The sequence below is a fragment of the Gallinula chloropus genome (genome assembly GCF_964237585.1).
Source record: "Gallinula chloropus genome assembly, chromosome: 32".
In the NCBI taxonomy this organism is placed as follows: domain Eukaryota; kingdom Metazoa; phylum Chordata; class Aves; order Gruiformes; family Rallidae; genus Gallinula; species Gallinula chloropus.
The window spans coordinates 1,939,452-1,964,065 of NC_140117.1; the positions used below are offsets into that span (position 1 = coordinate 1,939,452).

The 24,614-nt window shown below is 53.7% G+C and overlaps 2 protein-coding genes across 2 annotated transcripts in view; both read right to left on the reverse strand.

Moving 5' to 3' along the window:
• LOC311202781 (class I histocompatibility antigen, F10 alpha chain-like) overlaps positions 1-24,614 on the reverse strand; it is a gene marked incomplete at its 5' end in the record, with an annotated part of 270,685 nt that overhangs the window by 119,687 nt on the left and 126,384 nt on the right. The window lies entirely within an intron of this gene.
• Positions 6,540-22,637, reverse strand: LOC311202869 (butyrophilin subfamily 1 member A1-like; the record flags this gene model as incomplete). The annotated part of the gene is made up of 9 exons (XM_084277518.1): positions 6,540-7,078; positions 7,560-7,587; positions 7,807-7,856; positions 8,364-8,468; positions 8,808-9,089; positions 9,458-9,805; positions 10,230-10,313; positions 21,808-21,946; positions 22,539-22,637. 9 exons carry the CDS (start codon positions 22,635-22,637, stop codon positions 6,540-6,542), a joined length of 1,674 nt encoding a protein of 557 aa, XP_084133644.1.

Below are 24,614 nucleotides of genomic sequence, written 5' to 3' on the forward strand. Positions count from 1 at the left end.
AACACATGCAGGGATGGTGACTGAGCCCCCTCCCTGGGCAGCCCGTTCCAGGCCCTCACAACTCTTTCTGTGAAAAATTATTTCCTAATATCTAATCTGAACGTGCCCTGGTGCAGCTTTGTTCCATTTTCCATTGTCCTATCACCTGTCATCTGGCTGAATTGACCATCTCCAATTCTCTACACCCTCCCATCAGGTCACTGTAGGTGGTGATAAGGTCTCCCCTCAGCCTCCTCTTCTCCAAGATGAACACCCCCAGCTCCCTCAGCTGCTCCTCATATAATTTGCCCTCCAGCCCCTTTACCAGACTCGTTGTCCTTCTCTGGACTCTCTCGAGGGCCTCGATGTACTTCTTGTAGTGAGGAGTCCAGAACAGAACCCACCACTTGAGGTGGGTTCACCCATGCCAAGTACAGGGACACAATCACCTCCCCAGACCTACTGGCCACACTGTTTTTGATACAAGCCAGGATGCCGTTTGCCTTTCCTGGCCACCCGGACACACTGCTGGCTCATATTCAGCCTGCAGTCACCCAACACCCCCAGGTCCTTCTCTGCCTGACAGCTCTCCAGCCAGTCTCCCCCAGGCCTGTGGCGCTGCATGGGGTTGTTATGTCCCATGGGCAGGACTCTGCACTTGGCCCTATTAAACCTCATGCCATTGGTCTCAGCCTATCAGTCCAGTCTGTTCAGGTCTGTCTGAAGAGCAGATCAACACTTCCTCCCAGCTTAGTGTCATCTGCAAACTAGGAACCACTCTAAATGCAAGTCCCTTCCTAGGGCACCTCTGCCAGGAGGTTTTGCTGGGGGAAGGGGCCAGAAGGACTCACCCAGCTCTCTGGACAGCAGCGCTGAAAAGCAAAGCCGGAGGAAGAGGTCAGGAGAGCAGCTTGCTTCCTCAGAGGGAAGAGGTCAAGAGGGGTCTCTTGGATCTTACCACCAGCCAGGCATTCTGGCCGTGCTCCCTGTCCTCCCATCCACAACCCACCTTGTCCTTGTCCCCTTCCATCCTTGCCCAAAGAGCCTTTTGATGAAGGCAACACATCTGTGGGGACAAACGTACCTTTCCTTCTCCAGAGAGAAGCTCCAAGGCCAAGGAGCCCAACGGAGAGCATGAGGACAACAAGGAACATGCCCTGACTGGGCATCCAGAGACGGTCATTGTGGAAAAAGGGAGCTGAGAAACAAACAGATCCACAGGGAAAGGGACCAATTTACACTCGCGTCCATGGGGAGAAGGACCAAGAGACCCCTGCCCCACATCTCCCAGCCCTTGTCCCACAAGCCCTGGCCTTAAGGGGACAGAGTCCTCCCATGCCCCCACACCCCCACACTGCACCCCAAGCCCAGACACAAGCTGCTCCAAGCAAGGCAGCCACACCCCGCCCTGCTCCAGCACCGCAGGGACTGGCTGCAGCCGTCGCACCGGAGATGCGCAGGGACGCCTCCTGCTCCTGGTCCAGGTGGCGGTTCCTGACCACACAGGACCAGTTCCCCTCGCTGGTCCCCGTCACCACGATGGCATCTTCGGTGGCAAACAGGCCCCTGGTGTCAGGGGAACATCTCTGGGAGACCGAGGGGACACGGTGCCCGTCGGGGTCTTTCCACAGAACCTCCGGTTGCGGGAACCATCCGGCCGATCGACACAGCACCCGGATGCCTCCGGCCTCGTAACCCTCCAGAGAGAGCTGAGGGCCAGAGCCTGTGGCTGGGGAAGAGCACAGCATTGGGGTCAGGGAGGGATGGGCTCAGCTCCAAGGCCACCACCAGATCCCAGAGCAGACTCCTCACAGCTCCTACCAAACCCACCCCAGCATCTGCAGCAGCGTTGATGCCAAATGGCCCCAGATCTCCCCCCAAACCGCCCAGCACAGCAAGACTGAGCTGCCCAGCTTCAGTGCCTTAAGGTAGCATTTGCACCCCCCCAAGGCTGCCAGACACCGTGCCAGCTCTCCTGGGGCACCAAGGGATGAGACACAGGTTGGGGAGGCACACACAAGACCAGGGACACTACAACCACCCCTGCAAACACTGTACCGGACACAAACCTGTCACCTGCAGCTCCACCAAAGCTTCTCCATAAGACACGCCATCAGTCACGGTGCAGAGGTAATAACCATCATCAGAAGGTCTCAGCCCAGAGATTCGCAAGTCCAGCCTTCCTCTGGAGAGACCATCTCTGGCCAATTCTGTCCTCCCAACATATTCCTCCATCTGGTCCCCAGACACGTCCTCCCCATGTTGGTAGTGGTGCACCGTTTCAGAGACCCTGTGCCGACTCCACCTGATGTCCCAGCTCTGAGCGTCCATGGCTGGGGACAAGTGACACGGCAGCACAACGTCCTGCCCCACGGTGACACGGAGAGCATGGCCTGGTCCCACCACTCTGAAGTCAGCTTGGCCACAGAGAAAGACAGAGAGACATGGAGATTGCACCTACGTCAATTAAGGGTGTTTCAGGCCAGGGCCGAACGTGGCATGAGCAGGGTACGCTCCATGCCGTGGGTGTTGCTTTGCCCTCCCATGGTCCAGAGACCCCAGAGAGAAGGAGGTTTCCCAGGAGCGGGAACCTGCTCCAGAAAACAACCCCCACCCCACGCAGCCCTGCTCCAGCCACAACAGCCAGGGGAAAGCGAAAGCATGTGGGGCTGAGCTCCGAGCTTGGCTCCCCTTGTTGTACAGCTGCTCCCTGCCCTGTATCTGCCACCCAGACCAAGCAAAAGCCCCCACCAGCCCTGCAGGATCCCTACCTGATCCCAGCCGGATCATGTGGAGAGTCACCCAATAGCTCAGGAGGTCCCCTGGGCTCACTGGGAGCCACATCTGCAGCCTCACTGGAGAGGAGGAAAAGGAAGGAAGGCAGAGGAGGGGGTCACAGCCGCCCTAGGAGGGATCTGGCAACAAAGGGCTGCGACTGGCTCAAAGACGCTCCAAAATCCCCAAAGCTCTGGCACGAGCACCCCGACAGCACCAGAAATCAGAGCTCGATTGCAGGACAGGACCAATCACGGCTCCCCAAGGCAGTCCCTTCTCTGCCCCACTGCCACTCTCCAAGAGTTGCAAACCAATAAGGACTCTAAATGAAGGGAAATATTCTCTATCCCTCACAGAAGAATTCGCTTGTGGGATCGAAACGAGCTGCCGGCTGCAGCAGGTTGATGAAAAGAACGGAAATTTACCCAGTTTCAGATTTACCACGGGACTTGGGTGGGACTTGAGGCTCCACCACAGGCGAGAAGCTGAAGTTCTGCATCCTACCAAGCTCCTAGAAAATAAAGCTGAATGCTGGCCCCAGAGACAAGAGAGCAAAGGGACCCCAAGCCCCTCTGCGTCCTCGCCTCAGTGCTGGTGCTGTAGTAGGCTTTTCCCAGAGCGGCGCCTCTCCCGGCAGCCTGTGCTCGGGAACAAGACTGTGCAAGGTTTGGCATGTCAGGAGGTGTTTTCCCTCCAAAAAGGGCTGATATCCTTGTGTGTGACTACTGTCACTGAGGCAGTGAGCAAACCCCAACCAGCCTCTGGGGAATTGTCCACCTGAACCAGGGCCACAGGGTCCATCTTGAGGGTTTTGCGGATCTCAGGACATTGGGCTGTTCTGGAGGATAATGCAGAAGCCCATCAACCTCAGGAACCAAAAATGAGGAAAGGAAGGGAAAAGAGTCACTGATACAAAGGGCTCTAGAGTGAGCGACCACGTCAGGGGACCCTTCCTGAAAACAGCAAAACTGAGACCAGAACTGCAAGGGTAAAAAAAAAGCACAGGGAGAAAGAGCGAGTGAGCGAGCGAGAGACACCCAGCTTCCCCTCCAGGGACTGCCAGCAAAACAAGAAGTGACCTCCTGCATGGATTGCATGCCACAGTGGCTCATTGGACACAGAGCAAAGGGTGACAGGACCAACCCCTCTCAGTACAAGAGCCGCCCTGGAGCACAACCAACATGGATCGTAGTGAACAGGACAGGCAAACAGAGTGTGGGGTGGTAGTTTGTGGGGCAGTTTGTGCAGGCAGGGTGAGCAGGGATAGCACGGCCTCTCACAGTTCAGAAGGTAAGTTGAGTTACGAGCTTCCGCCCACAGAGCACGCAGGGTGAGCAAAGGATGTTCCTGTCTGCTGGGCACCAGGACAGTTAACCATGGTCTCCACCAGACAGAAAGCTTGCCCCAAGAGATCTGTGGCCACCCAGACACAGGGCCCCCCTAGAGATGTTGCTCTCCAGGTCTCTGAATGCAGAGAGTGCCTGATCCTGCTGCTGCCAGGGTGAAGCATCAAGAATTCCCAATGACAATTCCCCTTGCATGAGGTGGGAGCAGGTGGATGGTCTGCTCAGCATGGGGACTGAGCTGAAAGTGGAGGTTGAAAGACTAAGGGCCATCAGGGACTGGGAGCGGGAGATCGACTGGTGGAGTAGCTCCCTGGAGTCCCAGAGGGGAGGGCATCAGGGAGCTACCCCACAATTGGGGCCCTGCTCCTGTCAAGTAGAGGAGGGGGACCTAAGTAACAGGGAGGGTTGGAAGAAAGTCCCGGGTGAACATCGTAGGCACATGCCCCACCTGCCTACCCCACTCCCCCAGGTTCCCCTCAGCAATAAGTTTGGGGCCCTGGAAATTGAAGGGAGGAGTCAAAGGAAGACCCTCTGCCTCAGAGGAAGCAGGTGCCTAGAGTGAGGCAGTCATCCCCATGCCTTGAGACTGCCTCTGCCAGGAAAGAAAGAAGGGGAACTGTGGGAGGCAATCCCCTTCTCAGGGAAACAGGGGGCCCCATATGCAGACCTGACCCAACCTGTAGGGGGGTGTGCAGCCTCCCTGGGGCCCAGGACAACGACATCACCAGAAAGCTTCCAGTCCTGTGAGTAGGTGTTCCCTCTGATCACATACCGCTTTTTGATTTTGTGTGGCATGGGGCATGAAAAACAAAGCCTCAAGCAGTGCTAGGTTGATAGATAACACGATGGAGTCTTTAGGCCATAACCCATGGGGAAACTAAACAAAGGTGCAGCCATGTAATAAACAAAGTTTCATGCCCCCTGACGGAACAGGCTCCAGAAGAAGCCTCTTTTTTTGTTCAGGTATGCCTGCTATGTGGCAGGTTTTAGAAGTTCTGTTAGCAGGATAAGATAAAGTAGCTGGTGTGACAGGCAGACTGCTGACCAATCAGATGCAGCCCAGCGAGCAGTGTATGTACAAAAGGACCAATCTGTTTAAAGAGTGCCATCATCTGAGCATATTTAAAGGAATGATTTTATACAATAAATCGACTTTTGCTGGCATCAAGCTGTGTCCCGTCTCTCCATTGTGGCAGTTTTGCCTTCCAGGGAAATGAGCTGCTGAACTGCACGAGTCTCCATGAGCTCCAGTACCACATGGGGTCCTATTCTTGCATTCTGTGCTCAGCACTTTGCCCATTCTCTCCGTCCCTGCATCACTCAGTATGGGTAAGCCCAAAGCGATGTGCCTGGGAGGGTGGGCAGGTCAGAGAGACCAGCGCCAGACTCTCCCCTACCCAGAGCTGCTGGGGACTGGCTCACAGATGTGATCTGCTCTCCTCTCTCCTGGTAGGCAGTTTCTGCTGCCCCACGATCCAGGTAGTTGGGTTTTCGGTTGCCACTTTGGGTGATTCTCCTCCTATTCCTTGTCTGCATGGTTTAGTGGTAGACTTGTCTGGGTCAGGTTTATGGTTGAACCTGATGATCTCAAAGGTCTTTTCCAACCTGTTCAAGGTGCTCTGCTCAGCACCCCATGTCCATGCAAACCTTCACTCTGCATGTGATTCATGACTGCACCCATTGCACTGATTCACGGCGGGGCATCCTGTATGAACTGTTCCCACCCCATCTCCATCCTGCCCCAAAGAAACACACCCAGTTCCACTGCAACACCAACCCCCACAGCAGCAGCAGCCACGAGAACAATCAGTAGTGCTAACTATCGCTTTCCAAGGGCCTCAGCTTGGGAAATTCTTTCTCCACTCAGGAGTTTCTTCTTCTGCTGTCCCTAGAGCTGCTCTGTTACAAAGAGGCTTTTGTGCATATACCCCAACCCCTAAAACAAGCCACAAGCCTTCACTGTCTGTACTGAGTGCTCAGCCTGGAAGGGCAGTATGGAAAGACAGCTCAGCCCTACTCTGAACAGGACTGTGTGGCATGGAAGGATGTGGACAGAGCAGGGGAATCAGGAGCAGGAGCCCAAAATAAAGACAAGAGGGGCCTGAATTGCGAGTGGCTCTGCCTGTAAAACCCCTTCCCCATGCTCACCCTGCAGGGAGCTGCCCCCAGGCTCCTGCTCCAAGCACTGCTCCAAGCCCACTGCAAATCCCCTTCAGCAGCAGCAAAGAATCAGGTCAACCTCCTGCAGAAACTCCCACAGCCAGACTCCTTGTTCAGCTGAAAAAGTTTATTGAAGCCCATCCTGCTCTGCCTGGGTAGGATGGATTGAGGCAGAGCTGAGAGGGACGTCTGCTCCTGTGGCACCAAGGAGGGGAGCACAGGCAGTGTCTGCAAAAGGTCAGGGCATCTGCAGGTCTTCCAGAAGGACATAGGAAGGGGTCAGAAGGTGCTGTCCCTGACATACAGCTCCGTTTTCTGTGTTCCCAAATGAAACCATGGGTGGATGGTCTCTCCATTGAACGAGGCTGGTGGGAAAGTGAAGATCTCGGCCCCACTGTGACCATTGATGAAAGTCACCAGCCCCCGGGGGCAGTCCAGACAGACCCAGACTCTGCTGGGGATGTGGGACAGGGACAGGGGGGTGGGAGGAGAGGTGAGAGATACAAACTGCCCTTTAGAGTGTTGCAAACCCCAGATCCCCCCTTCAGGGCTCAGGTCAATTTCCCCCCTCCTCTTCACAGAGGCCCTGGCCACCCCCAGAGCCCAACATGAATCACCTGCCACCTCCCCCTTCACCTCCACCTCCCAGCAGTGCCTTCCCTTCATGAACCCCTCCCGACCCAACACGCAGCACCAAGATGTAAATCTCTGAGGGGTGTCGGGCAGGTCCTGCCATGATCTTCCGTTTTTCATGCTTCTCCCATCTTCAGTCAGGACAAGCTCGGGATGAGCCGTGTTGGGATCCAGGGTCACCACGCCTGCAAGGGATACGAGGAACCAGAACATCAGGTGCAGAGTTCAACAAAGGGCACGTTTCACCACCCTGGGGCCAGGATCTGCTCCACGGGACAGGAGACTGGGCATCTCCTTCCTACAATAGATGCCATCCTGGAGCCAGCCCCAGGACAGCAATGGGTGAGCTCGGTCCCATGGGAACATGCAATGGTGGGGCTGCAACCCCAGTATGGAGAAGCAGGATGTGTAGGCTAAGTCTGGGAATGGGCAGTACATGGGGCGTCAGTGGGGAATATGTCTCTCCTTGGCCCCACTGGTGTTGCTCTGAAGGGGAGGGACAGGCAAGAACAAAGCGGGGGAACAGCCCAGTGCCAGGGTCTGAGTGTAGGAGTCACCAAACACACCCAGTCATGGCTAGTCCTGCCCACTGCCCAGCCCAGATTGCCCTTGCACACAAGGAATGGGAGAAGAACCATCTAGAGTGGCAACCAAACCCCCAATTACCTGGACTGTGGGGCAGCAGAAACTTTCTCTGTGCTGCAAGGAGAGAAGAGAGCAGATTAAATCCCTGAGCCAGTCCCCAGTGGCTCTGGGTAGGGGAGAGGGTCCAGCCCCATGCTGGCATCCCCGGGCTGCCCACCCTCCCAGGCACATCACCTTGAGGTTTCTCAGACTCAGGGATGAAGAGATGGAGTGGATAGGCAAGCCAGGAAAGGGCTGAATACAGTGTGCCCAGGATAGGACCCCGCACTGTACCAGAGCTCAACAGACACTCACTCATCAGAGCTGCATCTCGTTTCCCTGGAAATCAAAACCAAAAAACGGTGTGTGAACAGAGGGAAAAACTCACCCCATGGCTGCTCCCACAGGAACAGGCAGAGGTCAGGCCAATCCCAAACTTCTTCTATTTTTGCAAGTAAGTCAAGACTGCCTTGGTCCCAGGAATGGCTTCTTGACTAGCTTAACTCTCTGAAGTTAAGCCCTGACATCAGGAACCACATAAAACCCAAGTCCCTCCCTAGGGCTCCTCTGACAGGAAGTTTTGCTGGACAAAGGGGCCAGAAGAATTCACCCAGCTCTCTGGATAGCACCTCTGAAAAGCAAAGCCAGAAGAAGGAGAGGTCTGGAGAGCAGCTTGCTTCCTCAGCAGGAACATCTCAAGAGGGTCTCTCAAACCTTCCCACAAGCCAGATGCTCTGGCCGTGCTCCCTGTCCTCCTGCTCACAGCCCACCGTGCCCTCATCCCCTTCCATCCTTTGCCCAAGGAGCTTTTTCATGAAGTAAAACATCCTTCTGACTCAAACATACCTTTCCTTCTCCAGTTACAAGCATTGAGGCCAAGGAACCCAATGGAGAGCACGAGGATCACACCCAGACCAGCCATCCAGGGACGGGCATCATGGAAAAAAGGAGCTGAGAAACAAACAGATCCACAGGAAAAGGGAACGATTTACACTCACATCTGTGGGGAGAAGGACCAAGAGACCCTCGCTCCACCCCTCCCAGCCCTTGTCCCAGGAGCTCTGGCCTCAAGGGGACAGAGTCCTCCCTCCCCCTGGAAATACCAATGCTACCCTGAAGTGGACAAGCCTCAGGTTCTCTTGTGTCCTACAACTCCTTGGAAGGTGCGTACCCCTTCCATGACCCCGAACCCCCAGGCTGCACTCCAAGCCCAGACCAAAGCTGCTCCAAGCAAGGCAGCCAACCCCCGCCCTGCTCCAGTGCCGCAGGGGCTGGCTGCAGCCGTCTCACCGGAGATGTGCAAGGATGCCTCCAGCTCCTGGTCCAGGCGGCGGTTCCTGACCACACAGGACCAGTTCCCCTCGCTGGTTCCTGTCACCACGATGGCATCTTCGGTGGCAAACATGCCCCTGGAGTCAGGGGAACGTCTCTGGGAGACCGAGGGGACATGGTGCCCATTGGGGTCTTTCCACAGCACCTCCGGTTGTGGGAACCATCCGGCCGATCGACACAGCACCCGGATGCCTCCGGCCTCGTAACCCTCCAGAGAGAGCTGAGGGCCAGAGCCTATGGCTGGAAAAGAACCCAGGGTTGGGGTCAGGGAGGGATGGTCTCAGCTCCAAGGCCACCACCACATCCCCAAGCAGAGCCCTCACAGCTCCCGCCAAACCCACCCCAAACTGTGGAGGAACTGCCAAGTGTTGATGCCAAATGGCCTCAGATTTCCCCACAAAGATCCTGACAGAACAAGATCCATCTGCTGGGCTTCAGCACCTCAAGGCAGTGTCTGCATAAACTCTTTGTTCAAGAAGCCCCAAGTCTCACGACAACATGCCAGGTATTCTGAGGCACCACAAAGGGATGGGACAGAGGTCTGGCAGGGAGACACATACACCGGGACACCAGGAAACCCCCCTGGAAAGACCAGAATGGCCACAAACCTGTCACCTCCAGATACACCAAAGCTTCTCCATAAGAGGCACCATCCTTCACAGTGCAGATGTAATAACCACCATCAGAGGGTCTCAGCCCAGAGATTCGCAAGTCCAGTCTTCCACTGGAGAGACCATCTCTGACCAACTCTGTCCTCCCAACATATTCCCTCATTTGCTCCCTGTGCAGGTACTCCTGATTTCGGTAGTGGCACACTGTTTCAGAGGCCCTGTGCCGGATCCACCTGATGTCCAAGCTGCGAGCGTCAATGGTGGGGGATAACTGACATGGCAGCACGACATCCTGCCCCACGGTGGCACGGAGAGTGTGGTCTGGTCCCACCACTCTGAAGTCAGCTTGGGATGGAGAAGGACATAGAGACACTGAGATTTTACCTACATTAATTTTGGGCCTTGCTGGCCAGGCACAAGCTTGGTGTTAGCAGTGCTTGTTCCATGCCGGGGGCGTTGCTTTGCCCTCCCATGGTCCAGAGACCCAGGAGAAACTGGAGTGGGAGTAAGAGGACTGGAAGGAGAAGGAGGTTTCCCTGGAGCGGGAACCTGCTCCAGAAAACAACCCTCAGTCCAGCCAGCTCTGGTGCAGGACAGGACTGAAGGGGAACCCAGGGCAAGGGACGGATGGTGTAAAGAGCCCAAGGGAAAGTGAAACCATGTGGGGCTGAGCTCTGGACTGGACTCACCTCACCCCACACCAGCTCCCTGTCCCCCATCTCCCACCCAGAGCAGACAAAAACCCCCGCCATCCCTGCAGGATCCCTACCTGATCCCACCCAGAGCATGTGGAGAGTCACCAAACATCTCAGGAGGCTGCCGGCAGTCACCAGGAGACACATCTGCAGCATCACTGGAGAGGAAGGAGGGGAAAGGAGGCAGAGGATGGCAATTGGGGTTACAGCTTCCAGTGCGGAGATGGTGAAGAAGGGCTGCCCCTGCCCCCAAAGAGGCTCCGAAATTCCCAAGCCCCTGCACAAAGACCCTGATGACAGAAGAAACCAGTGTTTGAGGGCAGGACGGGACTGCACACAGCTCCCTGGTGCAGCCCCTGCTCTGCCTCACTGCTCCTCACCAGGGTTTTTTGCAAATCCGGTACTGACTGACAGGAAACATTCTAACCGCCCTGCAGAAAGAAAAGTCACTCACTGGGCGGGCACAAGCAGCCGGATGCACAAGGCATCTCAAAAGCACTTGTCCTTTGCTAAATTTCAGAATTACAATCTATGGTCAGACCCTTAGGCCCCATTCCCCAGGAAATTAGCTGAATTTCTGCACCCTCCTGCCCAAGCCCAGAGTCAGAAGATAAAGCTGCAGGCAGGACCCAGAGAGAAAGACAACAAAGTAGAACCAACATCCAACCTAAGCCTCCCTGGGTGGCAGGTGCTGAAGGGGGCTTTTCCTGCCACTGTTCTTCCCCTGGCAGCCTCTGCTGGGGAACATCACTTTATGGCAAGGTTTGGCACCCTCAGTAGGTGTGTCCTGTCCCAAAAAGGGCTGATGTTCTGGTGTGTGATCACTGTAGCTGTGGCAATGAGCAAACCCCGACCAGGCCCTGGGGAATTGTCCACCCGAGCCAGGGCCACTGGGTCCCACTCTCAGGGTTTGGGGTTTCAGGATGTGGATCTGTTCTGGAGGAAAAAGGAGGAGCCCATCAGTCCCAAGAACCAAAAAAGAAGGAGAAGGGAGGGAAAAGAAGCTGGAAGGTAATAGGGAGAAGGTAGGAAGGGGACAAAATGGAGTGGGGGCCTTCAAATGTCAGAACATGCCATACCTGGACTGTAGGGCAGCAGAAACATTCTCCAGGCTACAAGGAGAGAGAAGAGCTGGTCACATCCCAGAGCCAGTACCCAGTTGATCTGGGCAGGGGAGAGGATCTATCCCAGTGCTGGTGACCCACGTTGGAGCATCCTCTGCCAGCACTTGGAGCCAATGCAGAGAGATGGAGACACACAGAGAGAGAGAGACACACATGCTGAAGCACGTTTGCTGGGGCAAGGGGAGGGGTGTGACTCGGTGGTGGACCAGGCTAGAGCGGTCTGGGCTTGAGAGACATTCTATGATTTATGACAGCACCCATAGCAGTGACCCACACTGGAGCAGCTGGGGAAGAGCTGAAGCCCTGTGGGAAAGGACTCACATTGGAGAACTGTGTTGGAGGACTGTCCCCCGTGGGTGGGAGCCCACACTGGAGCAGGGGAAGGGGATGAGGAATGTCCTCCCTCCCACTAAAAAGGAAAACAATTTGTGACGGACTGACCAAAACCCCATTTCCCATTCCCTGGCCCTCCCTGTGCCATAATAGGGGGAAAGAAAGGAGTGAAATCCTGACTAAAGTGAAGTCTGCAAAGCAGGGAGGTATGGGGGAGATGCTTTAAGATCTGGTCACACTTCTCATCACCCAACTCTGATGTCACTGGGGGTGCAGCAGTGCCATTAATTAGAGAGTTTTCTGTCCTTTATCTGTGTTGAGTCTGTTCTGCCCGTGATGCTGATTGCAGAATGATCTCTCCCTGTCCTTATGTCCACTCCTGAGCCTCAATATCTATTTTCTCCTGAAAAGGGGAGTGATAGAGTGGCTCTGATGGTTGTCTGGCCGCCAACCAGGGTCAAACCATCACAGCTTTTTGAGAAAATTTAAAAAAACCCAGTCCCCAGGAATTTCTCTGTCTGATCAGGCACATTGCATGGCTGGTGACAGGGGAGAGGGGAAAACCTTGGACTTGTCTCCCCAAGTCTCAGGGGAGAGGCATGAATTCAGAGGATGGGTAAAGAGGAAAAGGGCCAAGCATGGAGTGTCCAGGAGTGTACTCCACACCATGTTGGAGCTTACAGACACTCACCCAGTTCTGGATCTTGTTTTCCTAGAAACAAAACCAAAACACGGAATATTTGATCAGGTAGGACATCCTGCAATCCCATAACTGCTGATGAAGAGCCCACAGAGATCAGGGAGGTTCAAAATAGCTGTTTGAGAAGTGCAAAAAATCCTGAATCGGGAATGGCTCCCTCCACCAGACACACCCAGTGCTGCAGCTCATTTCCCTGGAAAGCAAAACCAAATCCCACCCAGGATCTCTGGAGTTCAGCCCTAAAGTGAGGAACTGCCCAAAACCAAGTCCATCCTGGAGCCTCATCCAGATCTCTGCACAGCAGCACTGAAAAGCAAAGCCAGAGGAAGAGGGTTTCAGAAGAGCAGCTTGCTTCCTCAGCAGGAACATCTCAAGAGGGTCTCTGGGACCTTCCCACCAGCCAGATGGTCTGGAGGTGCTCCCTGTCCTCCTGCCCACACCCCAACATATCCTTGTCCCCTTCTGTCCTTTGCCCAAAGAGCTTTTTGATGAAGACAAAATGTTCTTCTGACACAGACGTACCTTTCCTTACCTGCAGAGAGGCTCCAAGGCCATGGATTTTGCCTGTGTTAATTGAGGTTGTTGCAGGCCTGGGCCGAGCTTGGCATGAGCGGTGCACACTGCACGCCACAGGTGTTGCTTTGTTCTGCCACGGTCCAGAGACCCTGGAGAAACTGGAGCGGGAGTGGGAAGACTGGAAGGAGGAGGTTTCCCTGCAGTGGGGACCCTGCTCCTGAAAACAACCTCCACTCCAGCCTGCGCCAGTGCTAGTGAGAAACAATTGAGGGGAATATTGCAGGACAGGACTGAAGGGGAACCCAGGGCAAGGGACATATGGCATAAAGAGCCCAAGGGAAAGTGAAACCCATATGGAGTCGAGCTCTAGACTGGGCTGCCCCCACCCCACAGCAGCTTCTGGCCCAACATCTCCCACCTGGAGCGGGCAAAAACCCCGACAGCCCTACAGGCTCCCTACCTGATCCCAGCCCCTGCTCTGCCCCACTGCCCCTCACCAGGAGTTATTGCAAATCTCTAAATGACAGGAAATAGTCTGAATCCCTTTGGTGCTTTCACCCTAGTTGGAGGGCAGATGCCAGCAGGCCAGGAACACACTATTGTAATATTTGCCATCTTAGCAGAGTGAAATTCATCACACTCTCTTAGAAGGTTCTATAGTTATCCCTGAGGCAGAAAATTTCTTTTCAGACATAAAGAATCAAGCCAATAGTTAACTGAACTGTTAGTTCTAAACAACACTTCATTTAGGAAAGTGCTTGTTTCTCAGGTATGGTTCATCCAGGTTTAACTTCTCCCGTTGGTGCAGAGATCCATTCATCTTTACCAGGCAAAAGCTCTGTGGGTAAGGCATCAGTCCATTTAAGGTGTGCTTCCTGGCAAATGTTAGAAACTTGTCTTTTGAGAGCCAGAGTCATTCCTTCTACTTTCCCACTAGATTGAGGCCTCCAGGGGACGTGTAGTTCCCACCTAATCTGCAAAAATTTGGAAATTTCCTGTATTGTTTCTGCAATAAAATGAAGCCCATTATCAGAGGAGGTTCCCTCTGGAACAGGAAATCAAGGCATCATTTCTTTTAACAAGATTTTAGTTACTTCTCTAGCTTTGTTGGTATGACAAGGGAAAGCCTCTGGCAAGCCACAGAAGGTATCAGCAACACCAATACATGTTTATACTGGCTGCATTTAAATAATTCTGAAAAGTCTATTGGCCAGCATGCCCCAGGAGTTATTCCTTGTTTCACAAATCCTTTCTGATTCTTGGGTTGTTCATGCAACAGATGGTACATTTCTCTACAACAATCATAGAATCATAGAATGGTTTGGGTTGGAAGGGACCCCAAGCATAACAGAGCTCCAACCCCCCTGCCACAGGCAGGGCCATCAACCTCCAGGTCTGGAGCTACACAAGGTTGCCCAGGGCCCCATCCAACCTGGCCTTGAACACCTCCAGGAATGGGGCACCCACCCACTCTCTGGGGAATCCGTTCCAGCACCCCACCACTCTCTCTGTAATGAACTTTACCCTAATATCTAATTTAAACTTTCCTTCCTTTAGCTTTAGTCCATTCCCCCTTGTCCTGCCAGTATCTACCCTTTTAAAATGTTGATTCCCCCCCTGTTTCTCTGCTCCCTTCAGGTACTGGAAGGCTGCAATGAGGTCCCCTCACAGCCTTCTCTTCTTTAGGTTGAACAAGCCCAGTTCCCTCAGCCTCTCTTTGTAGGGGAGCTGCTCCAGCCCTCTAATCATCTTTGTGGCTCCTCTGAACCCTCTCCAACAGTTCCACATCTTTCTTGTATTGGGGACACCAGATCTGGACACAGGACTCCAGCTGGGGCCTCACGAGGGCAGAGTAGAGAGGGACAATCCCCTCCCTGTCCCTGCTGCCACCTCTCTGCTGATGGAGCCCAGGATACCATTGGCCTTGTGAGCTGCAAGAGCCACTGCTGGCTCATGTGAAGTTTCTTGTCCACCAGAATCCCCAAGTCCTTCTCAGCAGGGCTGCTCTCCAGGAGCTCTTCTCCCGGTCTGTATCTGTGTCTGGGATTCTTCCGGCCCAAGTGCAGCACCTGACACTTGGCAGTGTTGAACCTCATTAGGTTCCCCCGGGCCCATCTTTCCAGCCTGTCAAGATCCCTCTGGATGGCTCCTTTCCTTCTGGGGTGTCGACCACACCACTCAGCTTGGTGTCATCCGCAAACTTGCTGAGGGTGCACTCAATTCCATCATCCATGTCATTGATAAAGATGTTAAAGAGCACCGGTCCCAAGACAGACCCCTGGGGGACACCGCTTGTCACCAGCCTCCACCTGGACATAGACCCATTGACCACCACCCTTTGGCTACGGTCTGTTAACCATTTTCTTATCCACTGGATGGTCCACCCATTAAATCCACATCTCTCCAATTTAGAGATAAGGATGTGGTTGGGCACTGTGTCAAAGGCCTTGCACAAGTCCAGGTAGATGACCTCTGTCCTGTCCCTTTGTGCCACAGGACACCCTACATGTTTTCTGGAAGAGTTAGGGCTTCTTGAACAAAGGTGGGTTGTTGCAGGTGCTGCCTTGAGATGCTGAATCTCAGCAGATCAGTCTTGCTGTGCCAGGACATTTGGAGGGGGATCTGGGGCTGTTGGGCACCAACGCTCTGTGTTTCTGCACAAGTTGGGGTGGGTTTGGTGGCCAGTCCTGCAGCCCTGTTGGGACCTATGGTGGTTCTGCTATCAGATGTGTTCACCGCCTTTGAGCTGAGGGCACACCTACCTGACTGTTGTGGTTTGCATGGCAAGGTGTTAGGGGTGGGGATGGGGTTGCAGCCATAGGAGTTGACTTCTGCCAGAAACTCCTAGAAGCTTCCCCCAGGTCCCACAGAGCCAGTACCAGCCAGCTCAAGGACAGACCCACTGCTGACCAATGTCAAGCCAATCAGTGATAGTGGTAGTGCCTCTGTGATAACATATTTAAGAAGGATGCTGTGACGCAGTGGGATACCCACACTGGAGCCAGCTTGGTGTTTGGTGACAGCAATGGCTGAACATACTCCTGGGCTGCCAGACACAGGGTATCATGGCTATTCCTGTCCTGCAGTACTGCACAGGCTGGAACTCCAGCATCACCTTGAGTCAAAGGAATTATGACCTGTGGATGAGTCCCCAGAATAACAGGGCACCCCAAAGTGTCTGTGGCCAGGAACAAGTGCCCCACAAAGCCTCTGCCCTTCTGCAGCAGAAGAGGAAACTCCTGAAGGCCACCGTGTTCCCTTCTCCCTATCTCCCCATGACCTCTGGGCTTCTTTTCCCTTCCTTCTTCTCCTTTATTTTTCTTTGAACTGATGGTCTGCTGCATTTTTCCTTCATTGTCCTGAACCCCCAAATGTACTAAAACCACCACTGTGAAAGAGATGGACTCAGTGGAACTGGCTGAGGTGGACAATTTGCCAGGGTCTGGTCAGGGCTGTGCTCATTGCCTCAGCAATAATGGTCATACATGAGAACATCAGCCCATTTTGGGAAGGAAATATCTTCCAAAAGTGCTGAAACTCCCCTAGTGCTATTCTCCAGCACAAGCTGCTGTGAGAGGCACAGGGTGACTCACATTCCACCTACGGACAGTAAATCTGCAACTGACACTGGCTTAACGGTTGTTCAGGTTTTAGTCAGCCTGGTGCATCCGGCAGCTCGTGGCCATGTGCTGAACAACTTTTCCTTCTACAGGGGCTTTCAAATATTACTTTCATTTAGGGCCAGTAACGGGTTTGCAAGAAAACCTGGTGAGGAACAGTGGGACAGAGTAGGGGGCTGCACCAGGGACCCATGCCCAGTCCTGTCCTGCCATTGAGCACTGGTTTCTTCCACCATTGGGGTGCTTGTGCAGGGGGTTTGGGGACTTCAGACCCTCTTTGGGGAGCAGGTGCAACCCTTCTTTTCCATCCCCTCTTGGACAAGTGTAACCCCCATCACCCACCTCTGCATCCCTTCCCCTCCCTTCTCTCCAGCAAGGATGCAGATGTGACTCCTGGCAAGTCCTGGGGTCCTCCTGAGGTATTCTGTGACTCTCCATGTGTTCCTGCAGGTAGGGATCTTGCAGGGCTGTTGGGGGCTTTCGCCCACTCCAGGTGACAGATGTGGGGCAGGAAGCTGCCATGGGTCATGGGCAGCTCAGCCCAGAGCTTGGCCCCACATGGGTTTCACTTTCCTTTGCATTCTTTATACTGTACATCCCTCGCCCGGTGTTCCCCTTCAGTCCTGTCCTGCAATCCTCCCCTCAAATGTTTCTCACTAGCACTGGGGCAGGCTGGGGCGGAGGTCCTTTTCTGGGCCAGGTTCCCACTTCAGGGAAAACTGCTTCTCTTTTCATTCCTCCCACACCCACTCCAGTTTTCCAGAGTCTCTGGACCATTGGAGGGCAAAGCAAAACCAGTGGCATGGGGCATGCACTGCTCATGCCAATCTTCACCCTTGCCTGCAACACCCTAAATCAATCAACACTCAGTCTCTATGTCTCTGTATCCCTCTCTGTTGTCAAGCTGAATTCAGAGTGGTGGGACCAGGCCACCCTCTCCATGTCACCATGGGGCAGGATGTCACACTGCCATGTCAGTTGTCCCCTGGCGTGGACACTCGGAGCTGGGACATCAGGTGGATCCATCACCATGTCTCTGAAACGGTGCTCCACTACTGAAATGGGGAGGATCTGTCCAGGGAGCCGTTGGAGGAATATGTTAGGATGACAGAGTTGGCCAGAGATGAACTCTCTGGTGGAAACCTGGACTTGTGAATCTCTGGGTTCAGACCCTCTGATGATGGTCAGTACATCTGCACACGAAGAAACCATGCCCCTTATGGAGAAGCTTTGGAGCATCTGGCGGTGTCAGGTTTGTGGCTGATGCAGTGTTTCCAGGGGATGATCCTCATGTCCCTAGGGTTGTCTGTCCCTCACAGACCTCTGTCCTGTCTGTCTTTGCCACTGGAGACCTGGCACATTTTCTGGAAGCCTTGGGGCTTCTTGAACAAAGACTGATCAGTGCAGACACTGCCTTCAGGCACTGAGGCTTGACAGCTTGGACTTGTTCTATGGGATGTTTGGGAGGAGATCTCGGGCTGTTGGGCATTAATGCCATGTTGTTCCTGCATAGGTTTGGTGATCAGTCCATTGGGACCTATGATAGGTCTGCTGTCAGATTTGTCCCTCACCTTTGAGCTGAGGCCATCCCTACCTGACTGCTGTGGGTTTGCATGCAAGGCCCTGCGGAGTGGGGAGCTGCAGGGGTGGCTTCTGCAAGAAGCTCCGAGAAGCTTCTCCCAGGTCCAACCAGCCAGCTCAAGGATAAACTCACTGGTGAATAACGTCAAGCAAATCAGAAGCAATGGTAGTGCCTCTGGTCCTTCCCCAGCCACAGGATCTCACCCTCAGCTCTCTCTGGAGGGTTACAAGCTCAGAGCCCCCTGGGTGCTGTGTCATTTGGCTGGATGGTGCCTGCAACCAGAGGTGCTGTGGAAAGACCCTGACAGGTAATGTCTCCCACTGGTCTCCCAGAGATGTTCCTCTGAGGCAAGGGGCCTGTTTGACACCAAAGATGTCATTGTGGTGACAGGAACCAGAGGTGGGAAACGGTCTTGTGTGGCCCGGAACAGCCACCTCAACCAGGAGCAATACGTGTCCCTGCACAAGTCCAGTGTAATGGCTGCAGCCAGGCCCGGTGATGCTCAGCTGGGTGGGGGTTGGCTGCCTTGCTTGGAGCAGCTTTGGTGTGGGCTTGGGGTGCAGTGTGTGGGTGCAGGGGCACCTTCTGCTCAGCTGTCAGGCATGAGAGAAGCTGAGCCTTGTGTGTTTCAGGGTAACATTGGTATTTCCAGGGGGGAGAGAGAACTCTGTCCCTTTGAGGCCAGGGCTCCTGGGACAAGGGCTGGGAGATTTGGGGCATTTATCTCTTTTTCCTTCTCCTCAATGAGCCCACTGCAGGATTAGTGCGACCCACTTACTTCACATCACATCAGTTGTATGATATGTAGAAAGAGGTAGGAGCTGTGTTCCCAGATCCTTGGCTGCCCAGAGAGGGGCTGGATGCCCCATCCCTGGAGGTGTTCAAGGCCGGGTTGGCTGGGGCCCTGGACAACCTTGTGTAGATCCAGACCTGGAGGTTGGTGGCGCAGCCTGTGGCAGGGTGGGGGTAGAACTCTATGACCCTTGGGGTCCCTTCTAACCCATATCATTCTATGATTCTATGATCTCCTTCCTCAGAGTGATCCCATCCCAGAGCCATCCCTGGTCTCATGGGAAGAATGATACCATGAAAAGCTGAAATCAAGACTCATAGTCATATGAGACCATAGTCCTTGGTGACTACGAAGCAGGTATTCCTTCTGCAGTGCTGGGTGCATGGGGGATCGCTCCGAACGTACACGCCGTAAGGGGTCAGTGACACAGTTTTTATCCAAGACATATGTGCATATTCATGCTACATGCATATTGATAGGGTTTCCAAGGAATGACTAATTCTTCTGTTATGAGAGCCCATTATCACCCACCCGCCTACCCCACCCCAATAATATCTAGGTGGGCTTAATTTACTCTTACTACAGGTCCTTTTGGTGAGCTTTAGCCTTAGTCTTGCTGTCAAAGCCATGGAGCTGGTCCTGCAGACTTGAGGCCCCTCCTGTTGTTGCTCCCTCGTCCTCTCTATTGCTCCCTTGTCAGAGAGAAGGTGTTTCTCCTGAGCTATCACAACGCACACACTTTGCTAACATTGCAATCTTGTTCTCCATTTTACAGGAACCAGTGGAGCTAGAGCCCTAGCACAGAGGAGCAGGACTGGGGAGGCAGCAGCTGGGTCTGGGCAGTGCCTGGTGTGTCAGGGGGGAGATGGCTCCTTTTTTGGCACCACTGATGGATCTCAAGAGGGCTGGGACTTGCCAGAAGACAGTGGGGAAACAGCCCGTTGCCACGGTCTGGGTGTGGGAGTCACCCAACACACCCAGGCACAGCTTAGCCCCAGAAACTGGCCAGCCAAGATGCCCCTTGTACACGAGGAATGGGAGGAGAACCACCCAGAGCGGCACCCAAACCCAAAATTACCTGGAGTGTGGGGCAGCAGAAACTTTCTTCAGACTACAAGGAGAGAGGAGAGCTGGTCACATCCCAGAGCCGGTCCCTCGCAGCTCTAGGCAGGAAAGAGGGTGCAGCCCCGTGCTGGTCTTCCTGAGCTGCCCACCCTCCCAGGCACATCACCTTGGTCTTTCCCAGACCCAGGGATGCTGGTATGGAGAGGGCTGAGCACAGAGTTCATGGACAAGACCCCATACCATGTTGGAGCTCAAGAAGACTCACCCAGTGCTTCAAATCGTTCCTCTGGAATGCAAATCAAAAAGCAATGAGGTGATCAGAGGGAACAACTACTCACCCCATGGCTGATCCTATGGGAGCAGCCAGAAATCAGGGTTGTTGCCCAACTCCTTCTTTTTGGGCAGTAGGACAGGACCACCGGGAATGGCTCTGTGCCAGCCAATCCAGCCATCAGCACACCCAGGCTCAATGGAGTTCTGCCTGCATGTGAGGAATCCCCCAAACCCGAGTCCCTCCTGCAGGCTCCTGTGCCAGGAGGTTATTCTGGGGGAAGGGTCCAGGGGGACTCACACAGCTCTCTGTACAGCAGCAGCGCTGAAAAGCAAAGCCAGAGGAAGAGGGCATCTGGAGAGCAGCTTGCTTCCTCAGCAGGAACATCTCAAGAGGGACTCTTCCCACCAGAGAGACGGTCTGGCAGTGCTCCCTGTCCTCCCGCCCACAGAACACCGTGTCACTGTCCCCTTCCATCCTTTGCCCAAGGGGCATTTTGATGAAGGCAAAACGTCCTTCTGAAGCAAATGTACCCTTCCTTCTCCAGAGAGAAGCTCTGAGGCCAAGGAGCCCAACAGAGAGCACGAGGAGCACACCCAGACTGGCCAAACAGGGACGAGCACCGTGGAAAAAGGAGGCTGAGAAACAAACATCCAAAACAAACACACAGAGACTCGCGTCTCTGGGGAGAAGGACCAAGAGACCCCTGCCCCACACTGTCCAGCCCTTATCCCACGAGCCCTGGCCTCAAGGGGACAGAGTCCTCCCATGCCCCCACACCTCCATGCTGCCCCCCAAGCCTATGCCAAAGCTGCTCCAAGCAAGGCAGCAAACCCCCGCCCTACTATGGCACCTGATTCAATGAAATGTAATCATTCTGAGTGGATTAATGTAGGTGCAGCTTAAGAGACAATTAATGTAACTTTGATGTAAGAATTTTCTTTGTTTTATGAATTGATTAGCTTAAGAGAAAGCTGTAACTGTATAAGCTGCTTGTGAGAGCAGCTGCAAAACTTAGCCATAACTATGCAATAGTAACAGCCTTGAAGATAAAGAAGTAAGAATTTGTGTGTTTTCAGGAATAGGTTAGTTTTGATTTTAGCAGAATCTGTCTGTAATCACATGAGCTGTTTCCTGAAAGCGTCTGCAAAACATATCCATAACAATAGCGTAGCAGCCTTGCAGCCGGAGGGAGTAGAAGGTAGGGGAGTCATGGATAGTGAGACTGACAACCAATTGGGAGACAGTGTGTATCTTGGTTTCAGCAAAAAGGAATGTGGTTTTGAGCTCAGATAACCACGTAAAGAGCATGTGCTGAGAGTGAGGAAGAGGCCTGAAGACCACCGGGAGACACCCCCTAAGTGTCACTGAGCATGCTCTATCTGGGAGAAGTTAATGGAAATGATTTCCTGGAAATAATCTGCATAACCCTGCCTTTTCTTAGAAATGATAATGAATATGTAGAGTTAATCTGTATAAATATGAGAAATTTAGCTTTAATAGGCACACACATTCAGAGGAGCGATCGATCCCCTGTGTGCCCAGAGCTGCAATAGAGGATCCCTGCTTCATAGTCACCAAGGCTGGTGAGTTTGGATTCCAGCTTTCTGAGGCATCACACCGCAGGGACTGGCTACAGTCATCGCACCAGAGATGTGCAGGGATGCCTCCTGCTCCTGATCCAGGCGGTGGTTCCTGACTTCACAGGACCAGTTCCCATCTCCAGTCCCCGTCACCACGATGGCGTCTTCGGTGTCAAACAGGCCGCCAGCATCAGGGGAATGTCTCTGGGAGTCCAAGGGGACACGGTGCCCATCGGGGTCTTTCCACAGCACCTCCGGTTGCGGGAACCATCCGGCCGATCGACACAGCACCCGGATGCCTCTGGCCTCGTAACCCTCCAGAGAGAGCTGAGGGCCAGAGCCTGTGGCTGGGGAAGAGCCCAGGGTTGGGGTCAGGGAGGGATGGGCTCAGCTCTAAGGCCACCACTGCAGACCACTCACAGGTCCCACTGGGTTGCGGGACTGGCCACCAAACCCAGCCCAAGTTGTGCAGAAACCACAGACCACTTATGTCCAATGGTCCTAGATCTCCCACCAAAAACCCCAGCAGAGCAAGGCCAAGCTGCTGACCTTCAAGGCACTGCCTCAAGGCAGTGTCTGCACTGACCCATCTTTATTCAAGAAGCCCCAAGGTTTCCAGACAATATGCCAGGTCTCCTGTGACACAAAAGGAATGGGATGCAGGTCTGGGAGGGACATACAAGCCCAGGGACATCATGACCACCCCTGGAAACACAGCACCAGCCACAAACCTGACAACTCCAGGTCCACTGTAGCTTCTCCATAAGAGGAACCATCTGTCACAGTGCAGACGTACCGACCTCCCAATATATTTCCTCATCTGCTCCCTGTACAGGTCCTCACCATTTGGGTAGTGGTGCACCATTTCAGACACATAGGGTCTGGTCCACCTCATGTCCCATGAAGTAAGATCATGTAAGGAGAAAGTCAGAAGGGCTAAAGCTGAACTGGAACTCAGACTGGCCAGTTCTGTAAAAGATAATAAAAAGTCCTTCTATAGGTATATTAACAGTAAGAGGAGGGTCAAGGAGAATCTCCAGCCCTGATTGAATGCAGAGGGAACATTAGTGACAAGGGATGAGGACAAGGCTGAGGTCCTTAATTCCTCCTTTACCTCAATCTATAATAGTAAAGATGGATATTCCCTGAGCACTCATCCTCAGGAACTGGCTGACAGAGAGGTGAAGAATAGCAAAATTCCCATGGTTAAGGAGGAAATGATTAGCAATCTACTTAGCCAGTTAGACGCTAACAAGTCAATGGGACCTGATGGGATTCACCCGAGGGTGCTGAGAGAGCTGGCAGATGTCCTAGCCAAACCCCTTTCCATCATCTACCAGAAATCCTGGCAGACTGGGGAAGTTCCACTCGACTGGAGGCTGGCAGATGTGACACCTATATACAGGAAGGGTTGGAAGGAGGATCTGGGGAACTCCAGGCCTGTCAGCCTGACCTCAGTCCCAGGGAAGATCATGGAGAGGGTCATCTTGGGAGCTATCATGCAGCACATGCGTGATGGCCAGGGGATCAGGCCCAGTCTACATGGCTTTACAAAAGGTAGATCTTGTCAAACTAACCTGATCACCTTCTATGACAAGGTGACCTGCTTAATGGATGAGGGGAAGGCTGTGGATGTGTCTACCTGGGCTTCAGTAAATCCTTTTTGACGGTTTCTCACAGCATTCTGATTGAGAAACTGGCTGCCACTGGCTTGGGTGGGGGAGGGGGGGACCCTCAGCTGGGTTATAAACTGGATGGATGGATGGGCCCAAAGGGTGGTGGTGAATGGAACCAAATCCAGCTGAGGCCGGTCACGAGTGGCGTCCCCCAGGGCTCGGTCCTGGGTCCAGTTCTGTTCAACATCTTTATCAATGACCTGGATGAAGGGATTGAATGCTCCCTCAGTCAGTTTGCAGATGACACTAAGCTGGGAGGAAGTGTTGATCTGCCTGAGGGTAGGGAGGCTCTTCAGAGGGATCTGAACATACTGAACTGATGGGCTGAGACCAGTGGGATGAAGTTTAACAAGGCCAACTGTAGAGTGCTGCCCATGGGACATAACAACCCCATGCAGCGCCACAGGCTTGGGGGAGACTAGCTGGAGAGCTGTCAGGAAGAGAAGGACCTGGGGGTGTTGGTTGACTGCAGGCTGAATATGAGCCAGCAGTGTGCCCAGGCAGCCAGAAAGGCCAATGGCATCCTGGCTTGTATCAAAAATAGTGTGGCCAGTAGGTCTGGGGAGGTGATTGTGCCCCTGGACTGGGCACTGGTGAGGCCACACCTTGAGTACTGTGTCCAGTTTTGGGCTCCTCACCATAGGAATCACATTATGGTCCTGGAGCGAGTCCAGAGAAAGGTAATGAGGCTGGTGAAGGGGCTGGAGGGCAAATCCTGTGAGGAACAGTTGAGGGAGCTGGGGCTGTTTAGCCTGGAGGCTGAGGGGAGACCTTCTCACCACCTACAACTACCTGAAGGGAGGTTGAAGAGAGGTGGGCGATGGTCTCTTCAGCCAGGGGAGAGGAGACAGGACAAGGGGAAATGGCATGAAGCTGTGCCAGGGAGGTTTAGATTAGATATTAGAAAAAAATTTTTACAGAAAGAGTTGTCAGGGCTGGAACAGGCTGCCCAGGGATGTGATTGAGTCACCATCCCTGGATGTGTACATAAAAAGGGCAGATGAGGTACTTAGGGATATGGTTTCGCATAGGATGGGGATGGTTGGACTTGATGATCTTCAAAGGTGTCCTGGTTTTGGTCAGGATGGAGTTAGCTTCATTTGTAGCAGCGGATGAAATGCTGTGTTTGAGAGTTAAGAATGAAAGCAGTGCTGATAACACCCTGATGTTGTTAGTTGCTGTCAGACAGTCAAGGA